The 26,941-nt window shown below is 58.7% G+C and overlaps 4 protein-coding genes across 8 annotated transcripts; all 4 read left to right on the forward strand.

Moving 5' to 3' along the window:
* Positions 1-821: 821 nt before the first annotated feature.
* FAM3A (FAM3 metabolism regulating signaling molecule A) lies at positions 822-8,772 on the forward strand. Its single transcript, XM_060088046.1, is given in 12 exon segments — positions 822-950; positions 952-1,006; positions 1,008-1,019; positions 1,357-1,429; positions 3,276-3,389; positions 3,986-4,009; positions 6,064-6,187; positions 6,291-6,349; positions 6,694-6,744; positions 7,062-7,146; positions 7,223-7,349; positions 8,081-8,772. Coding segments are annotated over 12 exon segments (909 nt in total). The 5' UTR covers positions 822-861; the 3' UTR covers positions 8,177-8,772.
* Positions 8,773-12,732: 3,960 nt separating this feature from the next.
* Positions 12,733-16,468, forward strand: SLC10A3 (solute carrier family 10 member 3). Of its 3 annotated transcripts, none has more exons than XM_060088045.1 (2): positions 12,733-12,795; positions 14,665-16,468. In XM_060088045.1, the coding sequence occupies exon 2, from the start codon at positions 14,803-14,805 to the stop codon at positions 16,234-16,236; it is 1,434 nt and encodes a 477-aa protein (XP_059944028.1). In that variant the 5' UTR covers positions 12,733-12,795; positions 14,665-14,802; the 3' UTR covers positions 16,237-16,468. The 3 variants fall into 3 exon arrangements, with proteins under 3 accessions (XP_059944028.1, XP_059944026.1, XP_059944027.1); XM_060088043.1 differs by lacking the exon at positions 12,733-12,795 and adding an exon at positions 13,314-13,433 and having other exon boundaries at positions 14,545-16,468; XM_060088044.1 differs by lacking the exon at positions 12,733-12,795 and adding an exon at positions 13,314-13,433.
* A 623-nt stretch (positions 16,469-17,091) lies between these two features.
* On the forward strand, positions 17,092-20,121 carry UBL4A (ubiquitin like 4A). Of its 3 annotated transcripts, none has more exons than XM_060087745.1 (5): positions 17,092-17,229; positions 17,404-17,509; positions 17,725-17,939; positions 18,054-18,160; positions 20,070-20,121. In XM_060087745.1, the coding sequence occupies exons 1-5, from the start codon at positions 17,182-17,184 to the stop codon at positions 20,104-20,106; spliced, it is 513 nt and encodes a 170-aa protein (XP_059943728.1). In that variant the 5' UTR covers positions 17,092-17,181; the 3' UTR covers positions 20,107-20,121. The 3 variants fall into 3 exon arrangements, with proteins under 3 accessions (XP_059943728.1, XP_059943726.1, XP_059943729.1); XM_060087743.1 differs by lacking the exon at positions 20,070-20,121 and adding an exon at positions 19,551-19,694; XM_060087746.1 differs by lacking the exon at positions 20,070-20,121 and having other exon boundaries at positions 18,054-18,239.
* A 2,758-nt stretch (positions 20,122-22,879) lies between these two features.
* LAGE3 (L antigen family member 3) lies at positions 22,880-25,486 on the forward strand. The gene is made up of 3 exons (XM_060087747.1): positions 22,880-23,238; positions 23,592-23,720; positions 23,972-25,486. The coding sequence occupies exons 1-3, from the start codon at positions 23,024-23,026 to the stop codon at positions 24,084-24,086; spliced, it is 459 nt and encodes a 152-aa protein (XP_059943730.1). The 5' UTR covers positions 22,880-23,023; the 3' UTR covers positions 24,087-25,486.
* The last annotated feature ends 1,455 nt before the right edge of the window (positions 25,487-26,941 follow it).

Below are 26,941 nucleotides of genomic sequence, written 5' to 3' on the forward strand. Positions count from 1 at the left end.
ACCCGTCACCTCAGCTCTGGGTGCCTACTCAGGGGTAGAGGTGGGAGGTGCTGGCACAGGGGCATGAGCATGCAGGCCCACGGGAGCACTGTCAAGTGACAACTCCGTGCTCGGTGTCTACACTGAGAGGGGAGCGAGGGGTCAGCTGAGCACGCGGGCTCTGGTGCCTACACTCAGGCAGGGACACAGAGCCAAGGAAGCACAGTGAACTGGCGCCGCAGCTGTGGGAACTTCATTCTCTGCCATCTCCCACTGGGTGCCTGCACTGGGGTAGGGCCATGACAAGAGGGTCTCATGCTCTCCAAGTCCCCACTGGAAAACATTTCTGGAGAAACAAAGCTGCCCCTTGAGGCACAGAAGGCTTGGGATGAGTCCCAGGCCTCTGGCCCTCTCGAGGGTGGTGCCCCTGGGGTTGGTGAATGTGCCTCTGGGCCCACAGGGGGCGCTCATTAAACCAGCCTTTCCAAAATGCCTGCTCTGAGCAAGATGTAAACACTGTCCTCTAAGAACTAGCCGTCTGGCCGCTGCCCTGTACCTGGCAGGAGGTTCGTCTACTGGGCACCACAACTGCCAGCCTTACAAAAGGCACACACTTGAACTTTGAAACAATATCTAATTACGCCCCCAGATCCATCCGCCCCTTCCTAAACTTCAGAAATCCGAGCGCAGGGCACGAGCCTGGGGACGCTGGGCTGTCTCTCCTGAATGAAGTCTCAGAGGAGACCTCGGGGGCGGGGCTGAGTAGGGCCCCTCCCCTTGGCGGCCTGGCAGTCCGGCCCCGCGGCTCCGCCGGAGCGTGCGTCAGGGGCGGGGCAGGCTCGGGCCCCTCCCACGCGGTGGCCGGTCGCCCAGCCCCAACCGATGGCGGGGTGGCGCCTGCGGGCCGTGCTACCGCCCTGGGCCGCCATTGTCGGGCCTCCAGCTCCGCGCCGCGGAGCTCCCTCGCCTCGCCGAGCAGAGCGGGGCGGCCAGCCTGAGGGGGCTGCCCCTGACCGAGCTCACATCCCCCCCACCGCCAGGCAAGTCTCTGGCCTGCCCGGCCCGCGTCGCCGACCTCCGGGCCCGGGGGGCCGCGGGGGGGGGGGCCTGAGCTGGGGCCTCCCACTCCCGCGTCCGGGAGAACCACTTCCACTTCCCAGGCCCAGAGGCTCCCGTGGGCACGATCGTGAGCCTCCAGGTTCCCGAGCCCCCTCCGGTCCCAGCCGGGCTTCTCTCCGCCTTCCTGAGGAGCCTGGCCAGGCAGTTGGACGAGCAAGTCGGTGCACCGATCGCGCCCGCCCCACAGCTGGGACCCAGCACGGGCTCATCATCCCTGACCCCCACCTAAACCTGCTCTTCTGCTTTGTTGCCCCCCAGAGCGCACGGTCCACAAACGCTGCACCTGACGGCTGCCCCACCCCAGCGGGAGAAGTGGCCATGAGGTTGGCAGGTGGGTGGCTTCCACAGTGAACCAGAGAGAGTTGGAAAGGAGACTTGTCTGGAGGCCCAGGTGTCCAGAGGTCTGTCTGGAAGGGCCAGGGGTGGTGGGACCACTGGGTTTGGGGGTTGGTTTTTTTATTATTTATTTTTGGCTATGTTGGGTCTTCCTTGCAGTGTGCGAGCTTCTCATTGCGGTGGCTTCTCTTGTTGCAGAGCACGGGCTCTAGGCGCGCGGGCTTCAGGAGTTGTGGCACGTGGGCTCAGTAGTTGTGGCTCGCAGGCTCTAGAGCACAGGCTTAGTAGCTGTGCTGCATGGGCTTAGTCGCTCCGCGGCATGTGGGATCTCCCCGGACCAGGGCTCGAACCTGTGTCCCCTGCATTGGCAGGCGGATTCTTAACCACGGTGCCACCAGGGAAGTCCCTGGGTTTGGTTTTTGAAACAGAGGACTCTGCAGAAACACTCATTCTATGACCTTGAGCAAATCCTTTCACCTCTGAGGACTTCAGCTCCTAGCTCTCTCTTTTCAGCTGTGAGATGAGGATCATAATAGATTTCTCCCAAATGACATAACTGGCCGCTGTTTGGAAAAAGTTGTGGGAGAGAGCTCCAGGGAGCACGGCGGCTGGGTGGACAGGGAGAGGCAGTGGTCTTAGATGAGAAGCTGACCATAGTGGCCCTGCGGTTGGATGTGAACCTAGTGCCAGCCCTGCTGTCGCCTGGACAGCTACGATGAAGGGGGCTTGGGGATGGATAGGTTGGGGGGTGGACTTCATACCTGCTGAAATTGAAGCATTATGAATGTATCCCGGGGAAGCTGACCCATGAGGAACTGGCTGGGAGAGTGGGGCCTCAAGAGTGGTCAGGGCTGGAGTGGTGAAATACAGTCAGTGCTCGTGAGGGTTAGTTCAAGGCTGGGAGCAGAGCAGGGCACCTACAGGTAGAGTCGAGGCAGGAGAGGAGACGGGGAGTAGGGTAAAGGCAGAGAGGACTCTGTGGGACAGGAGCTGGGGAAAGTCCAGCTTTTCAGGGGAGGGTCAAGGAGGACGATCTAAGCAAGAAGGATGAGGAGCATCCAGGTGGGGCTCAAGGGTGCCATCCCAGAAGCCAGCCAAGAAGGGTTTCCGCGGGAGGGCTTCAGCCTGCGCGGCCACCCGAGGGGTCAAGGGACATTCGGGCCAAGAGGTAACCTGGGGCGCTGGCATCAAGAAGGTCCCAGGCGGCCTTGGCCACAAGCCGTCCTGCACGGGTAATGGAGGCAAGGGCAGAGTGGAGCAGGTTGCGAGATGGGGAAGGAAGTCTGTGGAAGAAGCCAGCGCACAGGACTTTGGAGGAGCCGGCAGGGAGAGGAAGGGAGGGCGCAGAGCCCCGCCGCTGGCTGTGGAGGTGATTCCAAAGGAGGCCTTTCCTCCCGCGTTTTCTGAGGACGGGAGGTGTTGAAAATAGAGGGGAAAGAGGGAGACAAAGTGACCGCTATGCTAAGAAAGCCGAGCAGGGTGGAGAGCTCGGCACCCAGCTCACAGCAGGGGAAGGGAGGACTGCCTGGCCTTCCAAAGGAGTAGGAACTTCCTCCGTCACCATCACAGGAGAAAGGAGCGCAGGATGGCAGGGACTCAAAGGCACTGGTAGCCTCAGAAGCAGCAGATTAGGCGGCCCCTCCACACCGCCAGAGAGAGCCAAGCTGAGCCTTGAACTTGGAGCTCAGCTTCCTCCTTCACCCACCAGGAGCTCCCACCTTCCTGTTCTCCACTTGCTTCTTCCCAAGTGCCTGGGGAGATCCGATCATGAGAGGTCCTGGGGTCGTTCGGGAGCTCGCTGGCATCTGAGGAGGCCTTGCCCGTGTCTGTCATGCCTCTAGGTCCCCTCCGCATCGTGGCCCTGGTCATCACCGTGGGCCTCACCTGGCTTGTAGCCAGCATCCTCCTCGGTGGGCCTGGCGGTGGCTTTCCTCGCATCCAGCAACTCTTTGCCAGTGAGTATGGGACTCTCCCTCACCCCGCTACGAGGTCCCCGGCACGGCCGCCTGGGCCTGCAGCCTGAGGCTCGCGGTGGAGGTGGCGGTGGCCTGGGTTTGCTGTCTCTTCCTGGCAGGGCACCTATAGCTGCCCTCGGTCCGCCTCCTGGCATCCGGCACAGCCTTCCCCCTACCTCCCAGTTGCTTCGGCTGGAAACGCCAATCCCCGCTAATTAGAATTCTTTGTTCACTGGGGCCTGCGTGAGGGGCAGGGGGGCTTCTGCTGAACACTGGGGATGACTCCCGAGTTGTTCCCTGCAGGCTTTCTGCTGGGTTCTGAGATGGGGAGGGGACTCGACACCTCATTACTGGTGACACATCACCTAAGTACTTCTTGCAATTCCCGTCTACCCTTTTCCTGGAGCAGAGAGCTCTGCATCTGAACATCATTTAGACTCGAGCAGGAACGCACGTGCCAAGGTCAGCCTGGCTAAGCCCTTGGCCCCTGAACCTGACTGCCCCTCCACCTTGACTTCACAGTGTAGGAGCAGGCTGCCCTGCTGCAGGCCCTGGGAAAGGTCCACACTAACAGAAACAACTCTCTGTACCCACAGGCCCAGAGAACTCAGTGACTGCAGGTAAGGCTCCTGTCACCTCCCTGCTCCTGCCCTGTGCCCACCCCTCTTACCACTTTAGTGACACCCGTGCCTGTCCCCAGCCCTCCAGGGTTTCTCTTCTCCATTCATCCCTCCCCAAACTAGCCGTCACAGCCCACTGGAGCTGCTTGCATGCTGTGAGCCTAGACAACAAGTTACATGCTTCCAGAATACACTAGGGGGACAGGCATAGGATAGACATTCCCATTCCAAAAGGGAGAAATTGGAAGGAATAAAGGGGTCATCAGTCTCAAGCAAGTCCCAAACCCAGCAGGGCAAATCCATTCGATTTCAAAACATAAGAAGAATCCCTGGGCCTTTGGTGGGGGTAGGGGGGATCTGGAACGTAGGGGACGATCCTACCCTCCCTCTGGGCCTGAGCCAACTCTGGCCTCTGCAGCCATTGCTCTGCCCTTGGAATCATCCTTCCTCCCTTCTGTCCTTTCTCTGTCCCTTTCCGTCCAGGCTGGCAGTGTTTCTACTGGTATAAAATTCTCAAAAACTTTGTTGATCTCCTGTGCAATTCATGAGGGTTTAAGCTGTAAGACAAGAGAGTCCTCCAAATCTTTCCTGGATAACCGCATCTCTCCGTTCCTGGCTTCCGCTGACATGCTTGAGTGGGTCCACAGGTCACGCGGCCCAGCTCTTCATGGACACTTGTCCAGCCACACCCTTGGTGTTCTCTCCCGAGCCTGCTTTCTCATTGTTTGCAATATGATTAGCCTGAGAATCTTCTAGATCTTCACATTCTGGTTCCTTCATACTTAACAATTACATCCTCAATTCATCAACCTCCAAGTTCAGCATTTACAAGTTCTGCCTTCCACAAAACAGTGGAAAACAATTTGGCCAAGTTCTTTGCCACTTTATGACAAGGATGGCCTTTCCTCCAGTGTCCCATAGCATGTTCCTCATTTCTGTCTGAGAGCTCACCAGAAGCACCTGTAGCATTCACATTTCTATTGACAGTCTGGTCATGATGATATGTGCGTTACCCCGGACCGTAGGAGCTCTCTCTACTACCCTTCTCTCTTCTTTCTGAGCCCTCACCAGAATCACCTATACTGTCCATATTTCTACCAACAGTCTCTTCAAGGCAATCTAGGCCTTTCCTAATATGCACCTCAAAATTCTACAGCCTCTACCCGTTACCCAATTGCAAAGCCACTTCCACATTTTTAGGGATTTATTATGGCAGCACCCCACTTCTTGGTATCAGAATCTGTATCAGTTTCCTGGGGCTGCCATAACAAAATAGCACAAACCAGGTGGCATAAACAACAGAAGTGTATTCTCTCACAGTTCCGGAAGGTAGAAGTCTGAAATCTAGGTGTTGGAAGGCTACACTCCCTCCAGAGGCTCCAGGGAGGACCCTTACTCACCTCTGCCAGCTTCTGGTGGCCTCAGGTGTCCCTGGACTTGTGGCCGCCTCCCTCCCATCTCCACCTCCGTCTTCACAAGGACTTCTCCGTGTGTGTGTCTTCTCTTCTGTCTTTTGTAAGAACACGTGTCATTAGATTTAGGTCCCACCCTATTCCAGGATGATCTCATCTTCATGAATTATAACTTCAATGACCCTATTTCCACAGAGGGTCACATTCTGAGGTCCTGGGAGTTGGGACTTGAGAACATCTTTTGTGGGGACACAGGTCACCTCGTAATAGAGACCAACCTCCTCGTGCCCTCTCCACGGGGTCCTTGCACCTGCCCTCCCAGCAGCTTTCCTTCCCTCCTATCCTCTGTTCCCGGTGGGGCCACAGCCCAGGCCAGCCCTCCTGCCTCCTTTCTCTTCTCCCACCAGTGGCCGAAGAGCCTCCCTGGGGTCCCTGTCACCTTGCCCTGAGGCCAGCCCCAGTGGGATACAGAGTGTCCATGGAAGTGTCCCTTCCTTGGCCTGAGCCACATCCCCACCCCACGCCAGTCCCCTGGTCTGTGGTCACTCATTCCTCCCTGTGGGCTGGTCCTGACCTCCCCCTCTCAGATCTCGGGTGCCCCCAGGGCCAGGCCCATGGGTCACCCCTGTTGTCCCTACCCAGAGCCGAGGGCCAGGAAGTACAAATGCGGCCTGCCTCAGCCGTGTCCCGAGGAGCACCTGGCCTTCCGCATGGTCAGCGGGGCTGCCAACGTCATTGGACCCAAGATCTGCCTGGAGGACAGGATGTGAGCCCCTCAGGCGGGCGGGGGTGGGGAGGGGAGCTGGGTCTGCGAGGACTGGGCTCGAGCAGGGTAGACGTGCCACTGGAAGGCTCTGTCCCTCTGCTAGGCTCATGAGCAGTGTCAAGGACAACGTGGGCCGGGGATTGAACATCGCCCTGGTGAACGGTGAGTTGCCCACGGAGCAGAGAGGCAAAGCTGAGCCGTGACCTGCCGCCCTCCTTCCACCCCATCACCAGGGATTCGCAGGGGGGCTTGGGAAAGGGTCTGTGCGAGCTGAAGGCTCCACGGAAGAGGTGACCCAATGGACGAGAGCGTGGCAGCAGTGAAGAACTGGAAGTTTCCAGGAAGTGGGAGGCTGCTTCACGGGGAGTCCCTGGAGAGCCCCCAATGCTGAGCAGAAGCTCCACAGCCTCGGGTGGGTCCCAGCGGTCTGAACGAGGGGCACGGTGGGCGTGAATATGGGGGGAGGTGAAAAGCTTCCAGCAGCACCCATCCTTCCCTCCGACCAGGGGTAAGCGGAGAGCTCATCGAGGCCCGCGCCTTCGACATGTGGGCGGGAGGTGAGTCAAGCCGCGGCCTCCGCCTTCTGACTGGGCGGAATGACAGCATCTTCCCCCTGAAAGCTGCTCCCTCTGTCCGCTCGCTGGGGCATCTTGAGCACTTCCTTGGGTTCAGAAAAGCCAGGGAGAAGGACAGGTGTACGGTCAGGGCTTCAGCCCTGGTTTCTTATACCATTTGGTCCCTGCATTCACTCAGCAACCCTGGCCGGGGTGTGTCCGTGGCCTGATCACTACTTTAGTTTCCTCATCTGGAGAACGGGTTGGTGAGGGAGGGGTGCTCAGTGGTGCCTGATGCTCCATGGGAACTGTCCCCCCAGATGTCAATGATCTACTGAAGTTTATCCGGCCACTGCATGAAGGCACCCTGGTGTTTGTGGCTTCCTACGATGACCCAGCCACCAAGTAAGTAATGGCCAAGGCTGGCCGAGGCCTCACCCTTCTGTGGTCACGGCTCATCTCTCTTCCTTCTGTGGGGCAGGATGAATGAAGAGACCAGGAAGCTTTTCAGCGATCTGGGCAGCAAGAATGTCAAGGACCTGGCCTTCCGGGACAGCTGGGTATTTGTAGGGGCCAAGGGTGTGCAGGACAAGAGCCCCTTTGAGCAGGTATGGGGCGCAGGCCCTGGGACCCCCACTGCACGGCGCAGGCCAGTCTGCCCTCCCCTTCTGCCTGCATCCTCTGAGGTCCCCTCTGTTCACGCCCAGCACCCACACACACAGCGGCCCACACATCTTTAAGATGCTCCTGGGACTTCCCCGGCAGTCCAGTGTTTGGGACTTTGCGCTTCCACTGCAAGGGGCACAGGTTGAATCCCTGGTCGGGGAACTAAGATCCTGCATGCCAGGATGCTCAGTCCTGTCCCATCCCCCCCAAAACCCAGCACCCCAGTTCACACTGCATACCCTGCTCCCCACAGCAGAACAAGGCAAACAGGCTGATCCGCCAGTTTCTGGAAGGCTCCGGCTGCCAAAAGAGCAGCTCAGCCCCCAGAGAAGAAACGCCCCCTCTGGCCTCGCTCTTCCTGCAGCTTCCAGCGGCTCCCTGAGGGCTGGGGGAGGGCAGGGTGAGGGCAGGGACACACTCCCCCTCCTTCCCTTCCCAGCGTGTGCCAGGACCACCTAAGTTCAAAGAAGGTGACCCCCCCCCACCTGCGAGGGGGCAAGCCAGGGCAGCTGCTGCCATCTTTAGAGGAGAACGCTGAGGCGCTGGGACAGACAGGTGGCGGGTGCCCGAGGCTGCACGCTTGGTTGACCCCAGCACAGGGGGACAGACAATTCTGTCTGGCCCTGGTGCCCGAGGGCTGAACCCGTGCCTTCCTGCCCCCACCGACCCGCAGCACGTGAAGAACAGTAAGCACACCAATAAGTACGAAGGCTGGCCCGAGGCGCTGGAGATGGAAGGCTGCATCCCCAGGAGGACCACAGCCAGCTAGCGTCCAAGCTCGAGGACCAGACTAAGCGAGGCTGCTTGTGCCTAGCCAGGAGGAGGCGCCGGCACAGCGCTGAGGCCCGACCCCACGCCCAGCCAGGAGCACTCCTGCCCCAGCACGTCAGGGCTCCGAGGCGGTGACCAGTGACCAGATCATGCCCAGTGGTGGGGCTGCGCTGCGGCCCCATGGCGCTTTGTCCGGGGACCCCAGGTACCCGTCTCCTTTTCCTAAAGCTGCTCTGCTGGCCGACACCCACCCAAGTCCCAAGCGCCTGCGGCCCCAAGTTTGGTAGCAGCTGCCTGGCAGGTCGGGGCATCTTCCGGAAGCTATCCATCCCAGAGTGGCTCACTGCTCTGCAGGCCAGTCCTGTTTCCAGTGTGGTTCGTTCTGCTGAGCCAAACGTGGTGGCCACTCCCGGCACCTGGCTGCCTCCTGCCTTGCTCTCACGGGAAGGGGTGACCGCCTGGGAGCCAGGCCGGCAGGGCAGTGAGGTCGCCAGCCCGATGGCAGTTCCTAGCACGGTGGGTGGCAGCTCCTGCGGTTTGTCTGTCAGAGGGCCCGCTTTCTAAATGATGTCTTAATAAACTGGTGGCCCCCGATGGAATGAGGTGCATTCAGAGGGGAGTCGGGTGGTCTTGTCCTTGAGATGTGATTCAGGTGGTGAGCAGAGGGGCTCCCCTGTGGGCATCCCTGTGGCCTTGCCCTTAGACACGGCACAGGCCTATAGGGACAGGGATGGGGATTAAAACCAACCCAGGAGCTTCCCCCCTTCCCCCAGCCTCCTGCAAGAGCTAGTGTGTCTCCCCCACAGTGCTCAGTGTTATATGCCTTTGAAATCAGGCCAGCAAGAGGCCGAGTCACATGGGCTATTTGGCATTTCTCACAGACTGCAGTTATATTTCCCTGCAAGGGGTGAGAACCAGCAAGAAACTATAAGGAGTTTTCTGGAAAAGTACATGAGGGTGCAGAAATGGCCTGGGGTCACAAAAAGGAGAGAAGGCGGTTGGGACTTCCCAGATGGAGGAATCGGGGCGCCAGCCAGGTAGGCTCAAGGGGGCCATGGCGGGGGCAGTGGACTTGCGAGTCCCCCCTCTAGGGGTTAGGTGCTGCGAGAGAGTGAACACAGCATCAGGAAATGAAAGTATTTAAGGAGGTGGCAGAAGAGGAGAGAGAGGCGAGGGACGGCCCGGGAGGAGAAGCTGTGGTCGTGAGGCCATAGCCACGGCTGCGAAGCATCAGGAAGTGGAGACGTGAGGACGGCCCGGGTTGCTTACCTGGGAGACGGTGTTCACAGAAGCTGAAACGCAGCCTGACCCTGTGCCGAGAGCTTTATGTGTCTTCATTTTTAAATAGACTCCCTGTTTTAGAGCAGTTTTACGTTCCCAGCAAAGTTGAGCAGAAAGTCCAGAGTTCCCACATACCCAGCCTCTACTGACACGTCATCACCACCCAAAGCCCAGGGTGGACATCAGGGTTCCCTCTTGGTGTCGTACGGTCTGTGCGTTTGACAGTGTTTATAATGACGAATACCTACCACTATAGTATCATATACATGTATTCATTTTTTAAACCTTCTATTATGGACATTTTCAACATCCTCCAAAGTAGAGAGACTAGTCTGATGAATCTAGATGTACCCAGTGGGGCTGCCACAGTGATCATCGTGTGGCCAGTGTTTCATTTACACACCCCAGCGAGCAAGTGTTGCTGGTTGCTGGTGAGCCCCGTTTACGGGAGATAAATGGTCCCTGGTGTGCTCAGGAAAGTTTCCCTGGAGCTGGGAGGTTAGAAGCCAGATGAATAGGGCCCCACAAGGTTAGTCGCTTGCCCCAAATGAAACGCATCTCAGCGAAGGGCCGCACCGCAAGGCTGGGAGGTGCCTCTTATACAACTGCTGAGCCAGCTGACCTGCCCCAGACCTTCACTGCGTGTGCCAGAGTCACACAGATGGAAATGGCAGGCCAGCTTTATCCCCCATGTGGCCCAACGCAGGTAGGATGCTGACAGTGGTGTGGGATGCAGCCCGCCCGACCTTCCAAAGCGGAGGTACGTCTTTCTACATCCTATGGTCCTCTTCCGCCAGGGTTTTGTCCCCCAGGCCTACCCTCAGGAGTTAAGACGTCATCAGTTACAAGTGACAGGGTCCCAACGCAACTGGCATATGCAAAGATAAATACATAATGACGGGAGGGAGGCTTAATGTTCCTGTAACAGACCCCAACGCCCATGGGTGATTCCAGCTCCAGTAACGTCCTTGGGATACGGGCTCTCCATCTCTTGGCTCCACTTTTCTTTGTGTTTGCATCCTTTTCAAACATGCTGTCTTCCCCAGGCAGGGGGAGTGACAGTAGATGTCCCAGGTTAGCAACCCCAGCAAGAAAAGAGCTCCCACCTTCCAGCCCAAGTCCCCGGGCACTACCTCTCATGGGTCCAGATTGGATTATGGGTTTATCCTTGTCTCAATCTGTGTGGCTCTGATTGGTTACCCCTGGGCCTGTGCCCACCCCAGAGGCCAGTGTTGGGGCCATCCTCATGCAAACCTTGTGTACCGAGAATGGAGGAGGGATGGCCCCCGAAAGAAAACTCGGGGGCCGTGACCTGTTGCTGGGCATGCAAAAACGCCAGTTGTCACTACATTTCCCAGTAAATACCAAATGCATCCCGTACTTGTGCTTGCATAGAATACGCCTTCCATGCGTGCTGATTTATCACACGGTTTACTTGGAGCCCCCTGCCTGGAGAGCAGGAGGTAGGCACACTTTTCAGGGTCATCACTGTGACCCTGTTAGCAGGACGGTGGCAGGTCTCCCATCTGAAGTGCACGGATGTTTTAGCTGTCACTGTCGTTTGTGCCATCTATTCTGTCGGTCCAGATGACTTCTCTTTTGGAACTAGATATCCTTGACTGATTTGTAGAGACCTTCCTTCTCTTCTGGGGTAAATTATTAATCCCCTAAACTAACTACAAACATTCTCTTGTCTTTAATTTAGCCACACCTTTTTTCCTGCAGGGAAGGCCTCTAAATTCCCTCATGTCGGACAGCCCAGCAGCCCACTCTGGCTTTTCAGGGGAGACTGAAAGGACTGACGGTAGTGGGGAGCAGCCTTCTAACTACATTTGCTCCCCTTGACCCCTGGCACCAATTCCCGTCCAGCTGGAATATAAAAACACAGGTTTCCTCAAGAGCGAACACATCTTTTAGGTTTTCCATCCCCCGTTCTTCCAGCTGACCCATCCCCCTTCTCCCTCTGGCCAGTTTTACCCCATCCTCGGGCAGCGACAGCACCACTGCTCTTTTGCAAACTGCAGTCTTCAACACAGCATGTGCCAAGCTCAGCCCTCTCACCTGTGCCAGCCTGCTTCCATCAGGACAGCTCAACCCATTTGAGAGGGACAGCACAGACTTTCTGGGACACCAAGTCCACGCACAAATGGCTTATGAACTGAGGCTAAAGAACAGCCTAGAGCTATAGCCTCTGAATGTTTCTGCATCATTGACATAAATCAAACCCTGAGTGTGTACCCTCACCATGTTTGTGTCTGCTTACATGTCACACGCATGTACTAATCTGAACTTCATAGCACACATACACAAGTAGAATTTTTAAATAAGGCTAGATGAAAATTAATAGGTTTTTATTTAAATGATTACAATTATTTATTGGAAAAATTAAATAGAAGAGATGCTACAGGTCTTTTTGGACATTCTCTACCATGTGTCTTATGCACCTCCTGGGGGCAAGAACCTGCAAGTTTGGGCACCACTGGCCTCCATCACAGCCCTCCAAGAGGTCTTCCAGACCAGTGGGTAGCCATCGTCCCGCTGCCTGACTGCAGTTGCCCAGCAGCCTCTGGGAACGTGCAAATCCCCGTGATTCTATACTTGCTTGCTTACTGTCTGCCCATGTCCACATTCTACATCCTCACCACCTTTCTGCCCTTCCTATGCCATGTGTGTGCATGCCTTTTCCGTGAAGCCTCCGGACCTGGCTGGTGGCCCCAAATAGTTTTGAGAGGTTGAAAAGTTCACTGATATTACACAGTGTGGAAATAGGCGCTCGGTCGAAGCTTGAACGAAGCGAAGGTGGAACAAGGCCGAGCCTGGGACCCGAAATCTGGGTCGGTCGGACTTGGCTCTCGAGCTACACGGCTGGGCGCCCTGAGCAGGAACGTGGCCTTTACCCTGACCCCGGTCTCCCGCCACTAGCAGCAGCCCTCGGGCGTCCTAGCTCGGCTAACGTCTAAGCCTGTGTCCCAGTGCCCCCAGAGGTCGCAGCGTGTTTGGGAACGACTGGGGTGCCTACCCGGAGCGAGTCGCCCCGGCAGCGACCACAGGAGGCTGGGACCCGCGGCTCGGTGGCCACACGAGTCCGCACCCAGCGCCGACCAACCACCACCCGGAAGGCTGCCAAGCCGGCGCGCGCGCGCCACCTCGTCGCTCCCAGACACGCCACATCCGGTCGGGACCCGCCCCGGCCGCGAGAGGTGAGGAGGCCGCCGCGGGGTAGGCGGGGCGTGGCCTCGTCGGCTCGGGGCGGGGCCCCGGCGGGCCGAGCTCGCAGGCGTCCGCCCGCCCGGCAGGCGCTGGCGCCCGCGCCGAGCTTCGGGGCCGCGGAGGCAGGTGAGAGCCTCGGTCCGGGAAGGGCGGTTGGAAGGCGGCTTCTGGCCCCGGCCGGGGAAGGGCCACCACCGCGCGTTCGTGAGGCCTGGCGCGGCCGCGGGGACCGGGAATGGCGTGAGAGACCCCGGGACCGCCCGGGCGGGTCGCCGGCCTGCCGGCTGCGGGGCTGCAGCGCGAACTCGGCGGCGGCGCGCTCCTCCTCCCCTCCCTCCCCGATTCCTGCCCGAGCTCTGATTGTGCCCCATCCGACAACTTCTGGACTCCCAGGTAGGGAGGAGACCCGGGTCAGCACTGCCAACTGCCCCGACACCGAACGCTTGGCCCGTGTGGAAAAAGCCGCCGGCCCGGGGTTCCCTCGCCTGCCTAGGGGCGCATCTGCCCAAACTGTAGCGGTACCTCAAGCAGAAATAGTGGGGATCCGGGCCAGACCCCTCACGCAGTGACTCAGTGACTCAAAGCCGCCAGCGGTACTGGAAGGACGGGGTGGATGGCCCATCGCCTCCGCTCCCTTCTGAACTGGTTCACAGCACCCCGGTGGCTTCAGTACCGGGTGCCTTCATCTTTTCCCTGTGACTCCCTCTGGTTTTCCTGCCTCCCTCTTCGGTGGTGGGACTCAAGGCTGGACCAAGGCCTCCAGGGTAAGTGACGCAAACCCCAGGCAGGAGAGGCCATAGCATCCCAGGGTGGCACAGCGGAACTTCACCACCTACTTCCCCTGCTCCCCCGGCATCGGTGAGGGGGGCGGCCAGGACCCAACCCTGATAGGATCTAGAGAAGCAGGGGCCTCTTCCAAGACTGGGACAGCGCAGGATGTGAGTCAATCAACAGTTATGATGAAAAATCACTGTGTCCTCATCCCGGTTGCTCCAGTTCCTGCAGGTGATGTGGCAATAGGCTGCTGGCTGCCCAAATTGAGAAGTGGAAGGAGACAAACGTCCTCCTTTCCCCCTGAGGCGCCCTGCCCTCCTAGAAACACTCCTCCTCTCACTGGTAGTTCCAGGCTCTGCTAGGGGCACATGTGGGCAGGGGAGGAATCCCTGGACTTTGAGCAGAGCCCCTCAGATGTGGCACAGTGGCTCTAGGAGCTCAAATTCTGGGACTGCCAGGGGAGTGGGAGCTCTGACAGAAGGAGGAGAACCCCCAGTGGACCCGTGGCCCTAACTGATCCCTTCCTGCTGCCCCTTCCGGCAACTCCCCTGGGGAGAGGGGACCTGTTCCCTCCCAGAACCCCCATCTCACCCCTGTCAGCAGGAAGGGTAGGCCAGGTGGCCATGCACGGCAACGCCGTTCACGTGTCAATGGTGAACATCAGCCCCTGGGGCCTTTGGCCTGGTGGTCACACACTGCCCCACCCTTTGCTGGCTGCTCTCTGCCTGGCAGATGACACTCAAATGGCCTAACCTGCTCTCAGCGGGCCTGCTTCCTTGGCATCCCTGGGCAGTCCTTCAGAGATTTCGTCCCAGTTGTGGTACTGCTGCAGCTGCGTCTCAAAGCAGGTGGGGCACAGGCTAGTGGTGACAGGATTGAGGGTGGCTCTCCCAGATCCTCTGGTATCGGGACATCTCCAGATGGTCACTGTGGTGGGCAAACCCAGGGGAATCAGTGCTTATCAGCGGGCTGAAGGCGAACTCCGACCTCTAGGTGGCCCCTCTGGGTGAGGGATGGGAAGCTTGAGGCAGTTGTGACTGCGGAGGGGGCAGCCGAATGGCAGTCAAGGGCCAGCACTAGGCCTCGCGTTTCCATCCCCAGGCTTGCGGCAAGGGGCCCTGCCGAGTCTCTGAACAGTGGGCTTCCAGATCCTGCGCTCCTGGGCTCACAGCCGCTCACCCTCACCAGCCACCTACCACTCTGTGTCCCTTCACTCCTCAGGAAGACCTCTGCCATCAAGAAAGGCAGCACAGGGCCAGGCCTTGCCCATGGACCCTTCTCAGGACAACCCAACGGCACCCGCAGAGCCGCTCTCCTAAGCTGCAGGGGGCCCGGGCTCCCCATCTTTTGGGAGGAGCCATGGTGTTTAGGAGGGGCGGGTGCAGCTCCCTGAGGTGGCCGGGCCCGGGAGGGGGCAGTGTCTGCACAGGCCCCCTAGGCATGCTCAGGGCCAGCCTGCTGCTTGTCAGCCTGCTCTGGGGGGCACGGGGCACAGCCAGCGCCAGTCTTAGCACGGCTGTGGGCCGTACCATGCCCCTGACAGGGCGCTGCTACTTGAGCATTGGGGATGGCTCCGTGACAGAGTTTGAGTTCCCAGAGGAGAGCGAGGGCATCATCGTGGTCTCAAGCCAGTACCCGGGCCAGGGCAACGGGACAGGGCCTAGCCCTGTGCTGAGGGTCACCTCCCTGGACACAGAGGTGCTGACCATCAAGAACGTGAGTGCCATAGCCTGGGCTGGTGGGGGCGGCTTCGTGGTGAGCATCCACTCGGGCCTGCCTGGGCTAGCGCCACTCCACCTCCAGCTCCTGGACCCCCGTGAGGCCCCATCCACGCTGGTTGAGGAGCGGAGAGATTTCTGCATCAGGGTCTCAGCTGCTGAAGACACGCCTGCCCCCCTTGGCACCGACTTGGCCCACTTCTCGGAGAGCCCAGTACTCTACTTGCTTCTGCCTCTTATCTTTGTCAACAAGTGTTCGTTTGGGTGCAAAGTAGAGCTCGAGGTTCTGAAGGGGCTCCTGCAGAGCCCCCAGCCCATGCTGCTGGGCCTCCTGGGCCAGTTTCTGGTTATGCCCTTCTATGCTTTTCTGATGGCTAAGGTCTTCATGCTGCCCAAGGCCCTGGCTCTGGGCCTCATCATCACTTGCTCGTCGCCCGGCGGCGGGGGGAGCTACCTCTTCAGCCTCCTCCTTGGGGGGGACGTCACCCTGGCCATCTCCATGACTTTCATCTCAACAGTGGCTGCCACCGGTTTCCTGCCGCTGTCCTCGGCCATCTACAGCCGCCTGCTCAGCATCCACGAAACACTCCACGTGCCCATTTCCAAGATCCTGGGGACCCTGCTGTTCATCGCCATCCCCATAGCAGCAGGTGTGGTGATCAAGTCCAAGCTCCCCAAGTTCTCGCAGCTGCTGCTGCAGGTCATCAAGCCCTTCAGCTTCGTGCTGCTCCTGGGTGGCCTCTTCCTGGCCTACCACATGGGGGTCTTCATCCTGGCGGGCGTCAGGCTGCCCATTGTGCTGGTGGGCCTCACAGTGCCCCCAGTTGGCCTCCTGGTGGGTTACTGCCTGGCCACGTGCCTGAAGCTGCCAGTGGCCCAGCGTCGGACTGTCAGCATCGAGGTCGGGGTGCAGAACAGCCTGCTGGCCTTGGCCATGCTGCAGCTGTCCCTCCGCCGCCTTCAGGCTGACTATGCCTCCCAGGCCCCCTTCCTTGTGGCACTGAGTGGCACCTCAGAGATGCTGGCCTTAGTTACTGGCCACTTCATCTATAGCAGTGTGTGTGCAGTTCCCTGAGGCCCCCCGGGTCAAGCTTTCGCCACCCCTAGCCCCCAGCCTCCACCCACGGTCCCCACAGTTCTTGTGTACCAAAGGCCTTTAGTTCTCATGCACTATGCACTCAGAAAAATCCAGGCTTATTTTTTTTACTCGTTTTTTATTCTCCAGCTTTCAGTGCCAAAGAGGCCATGCTGAGTTCAGTAGGTGGGCACTGCCTAGAAAATATATTTCAATAAAAGAGAGAAGCAAGCTTGGGTCCCTTCCAGTCTTTGCCCTCTGAGGCCTGCGGGTGGGGGGAAGGAAGGGTGTGGCTGGGTAAGTGGGGGCCAGGGTGGAGGGCTGGCTTGGGTGACACGGTGACCTCTGCCCAGACTTTCTGTCTCAGCCTTCCTTCCCCATGCATCCCCTCTGAGAGTTGGGTCTCTCTGTTCTAGAAGGAGCGGTGGGAAGATGAGAGCGGAGGACTGGCTCCCCCGCCCTCTCCCAAGCTCAGCTGATTTTCCGCAGGCCGACTAGGAAGGAGGCAGCAGGAGGCCCGCGGGCCGCGGGGCGAGCTCTGCAGGGCCGGGTCATCAGCGCACTCCTGAGAGGCAGGGAATTGGCCTCGGCGCTGACCTGTTCCGCCCGCGGGCGGTGAGCGGGGGCGAGCGAACCCCTGGCCCGCCTTCTCCCCCGAGTCCCAGTTCCCCGACTCCGCCGACCGGGCCCGACTAGTTCCTCCACCCCTTCTCATCCCCGCGGGCTTCCCGGCTCAGTCGCCGCGGGGCCCGGGTCCGGGCGGTCCCTGTGCTCCGGGGGGTGGGGGGCGGGGGAACGCGACACGGGGGGCGGGGCCGCGACGCCGGGCGCGCCCCTCGCGCGACTTCCGGCAGCGGCAGCTCGTAGCGCGCGCCCGGAGCGGCGGCGCGCCTCGGGGGGCTGTAGGGCTTCGCGCCGGTTGGAGTGGACGCCGCCGCGGTCGCCATGCAGCTAACAGTGAAGGCGCTCCAGGGCCGCGAGTGCAACCTGCAGGTAGTGTCGCCGGGCCCCGCCGCCGTGCCGGCTCACGCGGTTGGCCCCTGGGCGCAGGGCCGGGCCGAGGGCGGGGACGGACCGGGCGGGCTGGCCGCACAGGGGAAGCCAGGAGAGCCGCCCTCCGCGGGGGCTGCGGCCTCACCGCCTGCCTCTCACCCTCGGCCCGGCCAGGTGTCGGAGGACGAGCTGGTGTCCACGCTGAAACATCTGGTCTCCGAGAGGCTGAACGTCCCCGTCCACCAGCAGCGGCTGCTGTTCAAGGGCAAGGCCCTGGCAGGTAACCGGGGAGAGGAGACGCCCGGGGAGCCCCGCGGGAAGTCAGGGGACGGGGAGTCCGGGCCGAGCCCGGGCAGCAGTGGACTGGAGGGGGCTCTGGCCACTTGACCCCCGGGGAGGCTGTATCCTCAGCCGGATGCTGCGGCGCTCCGCCTGGCCTCCCCGAGGCCTTTCCCACCACCGTGGGCCACAGCTCCATCAATCTCTCTCGGGCAGATGGGAAAAGACTCTCGGATTACAGCATTGGGCCCAATTCCAAGCTCAACCTAGTGGTCAAACCTCTGGAGAAGGTGTTACTGGAAGAAAGCAGCGCACGGACAGTGGCCGAGGCCCCGGCCCCACCCCCGGCCACCTGGCCTCTAATCTCCAAAGTCCTGGCCCGTCATTTCAGCGCCGCAGATGCCAGCAGGGTCCTGGACCAACTCCAGAGGGTGAGCAGCGTCGCCCGGAACTCCCACGTCCCACCCAGCCGCTCGCAGCCCCTGCCCCTATCCCAGTGTCCCCCCGACCCGCGCCACTGAATCCGCCTGGCCTTCTCTCCTCAGGATTATGAGAGGTCCCTGAGCCGCCTGACGCTGGATGACATGGAACGCTTGGCTGGCCGCTTCCTGCACCCTGAAGTGACTGAAGCTATGGAGAAGGGGTTCTCCAAGTAGGATTCCCGGAGCGTGGGGAGGAGCCGGGCCAGGCCACAAGCTGCATGTAGCATTAAATGTGTTCTAATGTTGCAATTCGGCTCATAATGCTAGCTGGCGGGTACGCGGGTACCTGTATCTGGCTCTTGACCTGGGTTTGCTCCCATGTTTGGCGCTAGTGCTGAAGTGGGAGAGCCACGACCTGAGTCCAGCAGCTTCTAGAAGTGCCTCAGGGTGAGAGGGTTGTTTAGAAGGGTTCTGAGGGGTGGGCTTTGGCTTTCCATGTTCAGCCCACTGAGGATAAACCCTCGAGCAATACCTTTCCAGGCCTGAAAGGGGAAGCAGCTGGCCCCTGCTGCCCAGTCCTGTCACCTCGCCTCTGGCAGGTCTGACATTGGCAGGTCAAGTGACAGCCAGCCTTGGGCCCCCTCAAGCTGCTGCCACCAGTGTGCACTCGATGAAGGGAAAGCATGTCGGGGGGTCTGGGACGTCACCCAGCTCTGCGGTGTTACTTTAGGCAAGTCCCTGTGTCATGTTGGTCCCCAGCCATTGACTCTGCACAGTGAGGGTCACTCCTTAGACCTCAGTCAGTTTCCTTTACCCCCAACCCCCCGGGGTCGGGAGTCTGCAGCCATCCTCCCCTTTGTGTCCCAGATACAAAGTGAGGCCAAAAGCTGAGTGATGGCCCTCGGTGTCACAGCTTTTCTCTGGGCACCCCCTCTGCTTGTCTCCTCCGGGACACGGGCGGTCGTCGACCCTTAGAAATGACAGGTGGTGGGCTCGAGTTTACTCAGCCAGGCCCCTACACCCTGCGCTCACCCACGGCCTGAAAGTAGACCCTTCCCCTGCCGCGTGTGTACAGGGCCTTTCACTGTGCACGCCACTCACTGCCTGACAAGGAACGTCGTGGGGGGCCAGGGAGGGGCAGAAGCCGCTGGCAGGTGGGCCCTAGAGATCATCGAGGCACCTGCTCCTCGGAGCAGGGCGCCTGGGCCGCCCTCCTGCCTGGGCCTCGTAGGGTAAGCGCCGGGTCCCCGGGCTGGGAGGACGGACAGAGGCCTGACGGGCAAAGGCTGTGAAGAACAGATGGAAGGCCCTGGCCCCGCCCAGCAGCAGGGCCCGTGTGATGATAGACTTGCCTACACTCTCATCTCTCTTCCGTCAGGAAGGTTTATACTGACACTGCCAGTCACACTGGAGGTGAATGTGAGACTTTGATCCGAAAGGAACTGTATTAGCTGGGCGGCTTTTGGTTTCCAGTAATTGATTTAACCGTAGAGGAAGTTGGTTTAAGCAATAAAGGAAATGCATTGGTTTACGAAACTGAGAAGTCCAGGGGTATTGGCAGCAGATAAACAGTTTCACCAAATACCCAGTTTCTTCCTACCTCCCCTCTGCACTCTGCAGCGTCTGCTTCATCCCAGGCCTCTGCCTCAGGATCAGAAGATGGTTGCCTGCAGCTTCCACCAAATCCCTTGATCACAGCCAGCAAGGAGCACCTTCCCGACCTGTAGCGTAGCTTCTTTCTCAGATGCCCCCAGCAAATAAACGCTGTCCTTTCGTTGGTCAGAACTGGGTGGTGCCTCCATCGTTTGGGCCGGGGGTGGGGTGGGCTTGGGCGGGAGAGGGAGATTCTCAGCGAAAGCCAGGTCCTCGGGGAGGGCTGACCGGTGCAGTGCAAGGGAGTGACCCACACAAACGCATGCTGCAGACAGACCCTAGAGGCGGTTGTTGAGTCCCTTGTGCCAGTGCCTCCCGGCTTGGGGGTGACAAAGCCATCTGCTGGGCAGTTGGACAGGGGGGTCAGGAAGTCGGCGGCGGGTAGATCAGGCTGGACAGGGAGACAGGAGTGGCGTCTTCAGGGTGTATGGTAGGCGCCTCGCTGACAGGACTGACTGGGATCCGGACCCGGTCTGATTTCCACAGCCCCGTGCAGCCTTCCATGACGTTCGGGATGTCCTAGATGCCGTGAGGACGGATGAGACGGCTTCCCTGGGAGCATGGTGTAAAAAGAGGGGAGAGGACTGGGCCGTGAGGGACTTCACCAACTGGAGACGCTGTGGAGGCCGCAGGGAGAGCTCGGTGTCAGAGGCCAAGAACGCCCCTCCAGGAAGGTAGGGTGGGTGGCTAGTGCTGCCGAGAAGCACAGGGAGGGCACGGCAGAGCCTCCTCTTGCCTCGGTAGCAAGAAGGTCGTCGGCAGCGCCGTGGGGAAGGGGCCGTGACGGTGACCGCGGACCCCTGCTTCCGGAAGCCTGTCTGCGCAGCAGGGTGTAGCTGTGGAGGGGCAGGGCCGGGGAGGGAACATGGAGAGGGAGGAGATGCTGCCGGCATGAGAGATGGGAGGCCCAGCTGGGAAGGCCCATGCCGTCGTGAGAGGAGATGGGCGACCGCACGTGAAGACGGAATGGCCGCAGGCTGCACCCCGCCTTTGCCCTTAGATTCTCGGGGTGGCCCCATGTACACCACAGGCTCCAAATGCTGAGATCCTTCCACAGGGGCCGGAATGTTTATCGCGGGCACTGTACCCCTTGGGCCAAGTGTCCGCCCCGGAGGTGGGTGCTGACCCACCTGTTACCCACTGGCCCCTGGCCGCTGTAGGGCCCCGAGACCCGCTGTCCGCTCCTGGCGGAGGGGCCTGAGACAGTCGCTGATCCCCGTGGTGCAGCTCACAGCCCCTGTGGGGGTCACAGTGCCGCTAGGAGACGGCAGGATGAGTGAAGGGCCCAGCTGAAGTGGCCTCTCAGACAGAAATGGTCTGGCACCGGGAATGAGATGCCTGTGGTGCCATTTCCCACGGGCACACAGGAGGAGGGGCAGACGCAGAGGAAAGCAGCGTTTCTTTGGGGCGGGGCTCATGGAGTTGGAAGCGCCCAGGCGACAGATCAGCTGTGCCCACGATTTGCTGGCGCCTCGCAGGCTTTCCCCGCAGGCCTGGACGAGACCAGCTCCAGTAGGTGGCACAGGTGCTGCTCAGCCGCGCCAGGCCCTGCCAGCAGCAGATGCGACAGCCGTGGCGGCCTCAGCCCTCCAGGCCTTGAAAAGCCTGCAGGAGAGACGGTCGCCCCTGTCCCCCTCCAGGGCCCAGCCGGAGCAGCCTCCCCGAGTTCCTGGGGACCTGCCCCTGGCCACCTCTGCTGCCGCCCTGTCCGCTTTCCCTTCCTCTTGGTGGCTCACTCCTCTGTCTCCTTTGCTGGTTCTCCCCCCACACCCCCATCTCTTACTGTCGGGGGGCCCCAAGACTCCGTCCCCGGACCCCTTCTCCATGTCACTCCCTGGGGAGCCTGTCCACCTTCATCTCCATTTCTGTGTTTTGCACCTGTGTCTGTGGCTCATCCCAGCCCTGTCTCTGAGCTTCAGGCCACAGCTCTGGGCTGTGACTCTGAGGCCATGCCCGGCTCCCCTGCACAAGCCTTCCTGTCATTCTTTTAGTGCATGTCCCAGTTGATGGCGGCACGGGTACTGGAAGACACAGTTCCCTCCCGCCTGGCACCTGCATCCGCACGTGTGCCCGGCCCTGAAGGGCAGCACCGCCGGCCAGGCTTTTAACGACAGGAAGTGGGAGGCCGACTTTGCTTCTCCCAACCCTCCCTTCTCCACGGGCAATCAGGCAACAGTATTTTTTGAAGAGTTCAGGGCACTCGCCTTGTAGAAAGTCCCAGTGTGGATTTGCCCGCTTCCTTCCTGGTTAGATTCAGCTTAGGTGTTTTGAGGACAGCACCGCCCAGGGCAGGCTATGTCTTTCTCCCTCCCCGCACAGGGCGAGGAGGGGCAGGGGACCGGGCTGCCCACCATTAGGGAGGCTCAGTTTGATCACCTGGTGTCTCCCTTGTAAAGTTGCATTTTCCCTCCCTAATGCACAAGTAATCTGGGTGACACCTTGAGACCCAGTGACTATCTTTTCCCCAACAACCTTCATCTAACGGTTTTACCATCCAAGGATGATCCCCAACTGGATGAATTGCATTGGTGGCTGCAAAATGCCTTAATTTGTTAGAATTCTAGCAGGGACACAGCACTACACGCCAACATGTGACTGGCCCAGTGAATGGCATGCCCCCAGTTGAGGCTGCCTGGACAAGCCATACCGTCCACCCCCAGAACTCTGTGCCCACTCTTTCTGCCCAGGGGCAGGAGCGAGAGAAGGAAGAAGCACAGGAAGCCTTCATCTCAAAGGACTTTTTAGTAGTTTGGGGCTGGTGTGTGTGTCTGGGTACCCATGTGAGCTGCCTGTAGGTTGGTAAGGATGTGTGTGATGGGAAGAAGGCTCGGTTAGTTGCACGTAGCCTGGAAGAACAGGTTATGTCCCTTGGGGCCCCACCTGGTCAATTATCCCTGGAAATTGATTTGATAGGTGTGAGATGAGGCCTCCCCCCTCTTATTTGTAATAAACTCACTTCCTAGGTGATATTGACATAATTTGGGGCTTCACTGATTTATCCCAAGTCCTGAGCGAGGTCCTAGCTACTCAAAGTGTAGTCTGAGGACCAGCAGCATGGACATCCCCCGGGAGGTTGTGAGTAATGCAGAATCCCAGGCCCGACCCTGGACCTGCTCAAGCAGATCCTGCATTTTAACGAGGGCCTCAGGGAAGTTAAAATCGCGTCACACAGTTTGCGAAGGACCAGGGCTTTGGGAGGGAGCCTCAGTTTCTCTGCGGCCAAGGGAGTCTTGGAGAACGCCCAGCCGGGCCGGTTCCGCGGGAACCCACCTCGCACCCCCTCGGCCTCAGAGGGGCCTGTTTGCGCAGGCGCACGGGGCGGAGTCAGCGCGAGGGGGCGGAGCTTCAGGAAGGAGCCGTTGTCTCTCAGCCGACAGCGGAGAAAGCGGATGGGGAGACCAGCGGCCTGAAGACAGAGTCGGAGGCGGAGCGCTGCAGCCATGCAGGCGGCAGAGGCGGACACAGGCGCAGGCAGGATGGCGGGCGGCGCTGAAGGCCTGGACAGCCAGGGGGGCAGGGGCGGCCCTCGCAGCGGGGGTGCTGCTGCCGCTGCAAACGACGGAGCTCTGTGTGTCACGCCGGCACAGCACTCTCCGGGGCCGGGCGGACACCCCGCGTCCACGGTCAGAAGGCCGGGAAGTCGGCCACACGTATTGTATCCTACCCGAGGGCAGAGTGGGGAATGGACTGCAGGCTGCCTGCGGTGGGAGGTGGGACAGAGGGGCGCACGAGTCAGGGGCAGCCTGGGAGCGAAGGGGAGAAGGGGGAGTCAGGGGCTGCTGCGGGGTGATCTTGAGGGGGAGAAATAAGAGCAGAAGGAAACCCGGGGCGCCTGGGGGCGAAGAAATGAGAGCACGGGGCAGCGGGGCGGCTGGGGCGGATTAGGGCCAGGCGTGGTCTGGGGGGCCAGAAGCAGTCCTGAAAGGGGTGAGGCTGGTCAGGATGCCCTGAGACAGGGCCCAAAGCACCAGATCCGTGTGGATGGTGCCTTAACCGAATCTCCATCAGCGCCCTAAGTGTGCCTTTCCCGTCCACCTTGGAGGCGGAGATCGCCCGTGGGTCCCTGGCCCCAGATGCCGAACTGCACCATGGGGCTGTTGGGAAGGAGCTCACAGTAAGCGGCAGCGTCCTGGCAGTGTAAGTTCTAGAAAGGGCTGCTTGGGAGTGGCAGCAGGTGGCCGGGCCAGTCTCCCCCAAGGGCGCTCTATTGGAGACTCGGAGATACTGCAGGGTTGGATCTAGGGAGGTGACCCGGTGCACTGGACCCATCTCCGCCCCAGCGGGCACTCCAATGGAGATGGCAGCGGCTTCGGTGTCATAGAGGGGCAGAGCCAGGGACTGGAGGGGTTGCTGCCATCACCTTGATTTTCTTTTTCCATCACTTTTAGCCACTGGAGAGCTGAAGATTCCCACCTCCTCCAAATTTCCATCGTCAACTTTCTTGACCAGCTTTCTCTGGTGATACGGACCATGCAGCGCTTTGGGCCCCCTGTTGCACGCTAAGCCAGGGCTAGAGAAAGGGATTAAGGTCTAAACTTGTGTCCCTTCCTAGACAGTGCATCCCTCCCAGGGCAGTGATTCCTGTAGTAGTTGCCACTTTATTATGGGGGCCTCATCTTTTGCCTCTACTGGCCCTTGGGTGCTGAGGGTTCACTTGCTTTGTTTGGTGCTTAAATGTTTCTTAACTACTGAAAATAAAACTGAGCTACGGGGCTTCCCTGGTGGCGCAGTGGTTGAGAATCTGCCTGCTAATGCAGGGGACATGGGTTCGAGCCCTGGTCTGGGAGGATCCCACATGCCGTGGAGCAACTAGGCCCGTGAGCCACAACTACTGAGCCTGCGCGTCTGGAGCCTGTGCTCCACAACAAGAGAGGCCACGATAGTGAGAGGCCCGCGCACCGCGATGAAGAGTGGCCCCTGCTCGCCACAACTAGAGAAACCCCTCACACAGAAACGAAGACCCAACAAAGCAAAAATAAGTTAATTAATTAATAAAACTCCTACCCACAGCATCTTCTAAAAAAAAATAACTGAGCTACGATGCTGTGTCTGACTTTATTTTCAACTACAGCACCTTTAAATATTCTTTCCTTTGTCCTTAAATTGGAGGGGAGGTTCTGTGATTCAGATATTCAAGTAGTACAACGTAACTGAAGACAGTTTAAGAAATGGAAGAGGATAGGTCCTGTCTGTCATTCAGTATTAACTACTGTCCACATTTTGGAATATTTTCTTAGTTTTATAGTGGTATTTATGTAGTAAATGTGTAACAGCAATAATATTTTGCAAGTTTAGCATTTTTCCTGATATTTTTCATCTAACATGAACCTTTTTCTACAAATTCTTCAAAAGCATTATTGAATGGATACATAAAAGATACATTATTGAATGTTTACATTATTTTCAATTTTTGCCATATTATAGGTAATGATTCAGTGGAATGCTTGTATGTGGAGCTTTGCCTGAATGATTGTTTTCTTAAGATAGACTACAAGAGGTAGAATTGGTTAAATATGTAAAGCTCTCACGCTGCAGTGTGTGAAATTGCTCTCCAAATTGTACAGAAAATGTACCCTCCCACCAGAATGCTGGTTTCCCACATCCTTGTCACTACTGGGTCTCCTTGGTAAAATTTTTTTTTAAAACTGGGTTTGTATGACAAGAGCAAACAACCAAGAAACACTCGAATAGGAGCTTTGTGGCTTACTGGCCTTGTCTCAGATCAATGAAGAAAAAGTGCTAGGACAGTCATTTAAGCCTTTAGTTAGAAGGAGTTTTAGTTTCCTGTAAAAGGTGTTGTATCCTGCAGCCTTTCTCAACTCACTTATATTCTAGTAGCTCTTTGGTAGATGCCATTGGATTTTCATCATTGATCACGTTTTCAGAATAAAGGCACTTTTGCTTCTTCCTTTCCAATCTGCGTGCCTTTCAGTGATGAATTTTTCTCCTGGTTAAGGATTGGATTTGGCTGCTTTGTATCCCTGGTAGTTTTTTCTTCCGTGTCAGACCTTGAGCCTTTTCCCCTGGGTGCTGGGTATCTTTGTATTCCTAGACATATTTTTTGAGCTTTGTTCTGGGATGCTGTTAGATTACTGGGGACAGATCCTTTTGAGTCTTGCTTTGAAGATTTGCTGTGCGGCACCAGAGCAGCCAGCTTTCAGTGTAGGGTTCACTTTTTTTTTTTTTTTTTTTTTGGCTTTTGGCCGCACCCCGTGGCATGTGACATCTCAGTTCCCCAACCAGGGATCAAACCCACACCTCCTGCATTGGAAGTGCGGAGTCCTAACCACTGGACTGCCGGGGAAGTCCCATAGGATTCATTTTTTTCCCCCACTACTGAAGCGGGAGCCTTCTGAGCCCCCTTCCGGATGCCTTCCCAATCATGAGGTTTGCATTCTGGCCGGTGGGGACAGCCCCCAGTCCCTGTCCTGCTCGAGCACTGGGCAGAGTTACCTTCCATCCTTTGGGTGGCCCTGTCCCCCGCCTCACAGAGTTTCCTTCCACGCTGGTGCTGCTCAGTGGTCCTCGGCGCGCTTCAGTGGACCCTCCGCCCTTGGGCACGGTTCTCTCCCTGTGCCACCGTGTCCTCTCCGGTCCTCCACCCCTGAGACCCGGGGAGGCGGCTGGACTCGGTCCGGACGGTCCGTGTAGACAGCAAGCTGGGGCAGCTGCACGGCTCACCTCTTCGGGGTCTCAGCTCCCAGAGGTCACTGACGGTCCTCCCTCACCCGAGGCCCGGTTTCTTCACAGCCTGTGTTTCATAAATTTTGGCTGCGTTTAGGGGATTCTTTCAAGCCAGTGCGGGGGAGATCCGGTCCCTGTTCCTGCATGTGCGTGAACGGAGTCCGCCGGCACAGAGCCCAGAGAGCTCTGACAGCGTGGGCTGGAGGGAGGGCGATGCTGGTGCTGGGGATGGTGGCGGTGGGCATGGCGACGACGGTGATGATGGAGCATCTCCCCCGCCAGCACGCAGCAGCTCTGGTGGCTACAGAAAGGGTCTTTTTCTTTCTTTCCTTTTTAAAAACCATTTTTAGGACTTTAATTATCGATGGGGAGCCGAGAATCGAGCACTTTCACGCCACTGTCCCTCTGCCTCCTCCCCAAATGGTTCTCCTCTACTCACTCCAGAAACTGTGCCCTCCCACCACAATCCTGGTTTCCCCACATCTATGTCACCATTACGTTAGTGTCCCGCAAAAATAAAAACCTCAGTGTGTGTGAGAAGAGCAAACAACCCAGAAACACTAGGCTAGGAATTTTGTAGTTTACTGGCTTTGCTTCAGATCAGTGAAGAAAACTGCTGGCACACCTGGCTCAGGGTCTGGGCAGGGGGAGTTAGCTCCCTCTAAAATATCCTG

Source organism: Mesoplodon densirostris, chromosome X (assembly GCF_025265405.1).
Source record: "Mesoplodon densirostris isolate mMesDen1 chromosome X, mMesDen1 primary haplotype, whole genome shotgun sequence".
Lineage (NCBI taxonomy): Eukaryota > Metazoa > Chordata > Mammalia > Artiodactyla > Ziphiidae > Mesoplodon > Mesoplodon densirostris.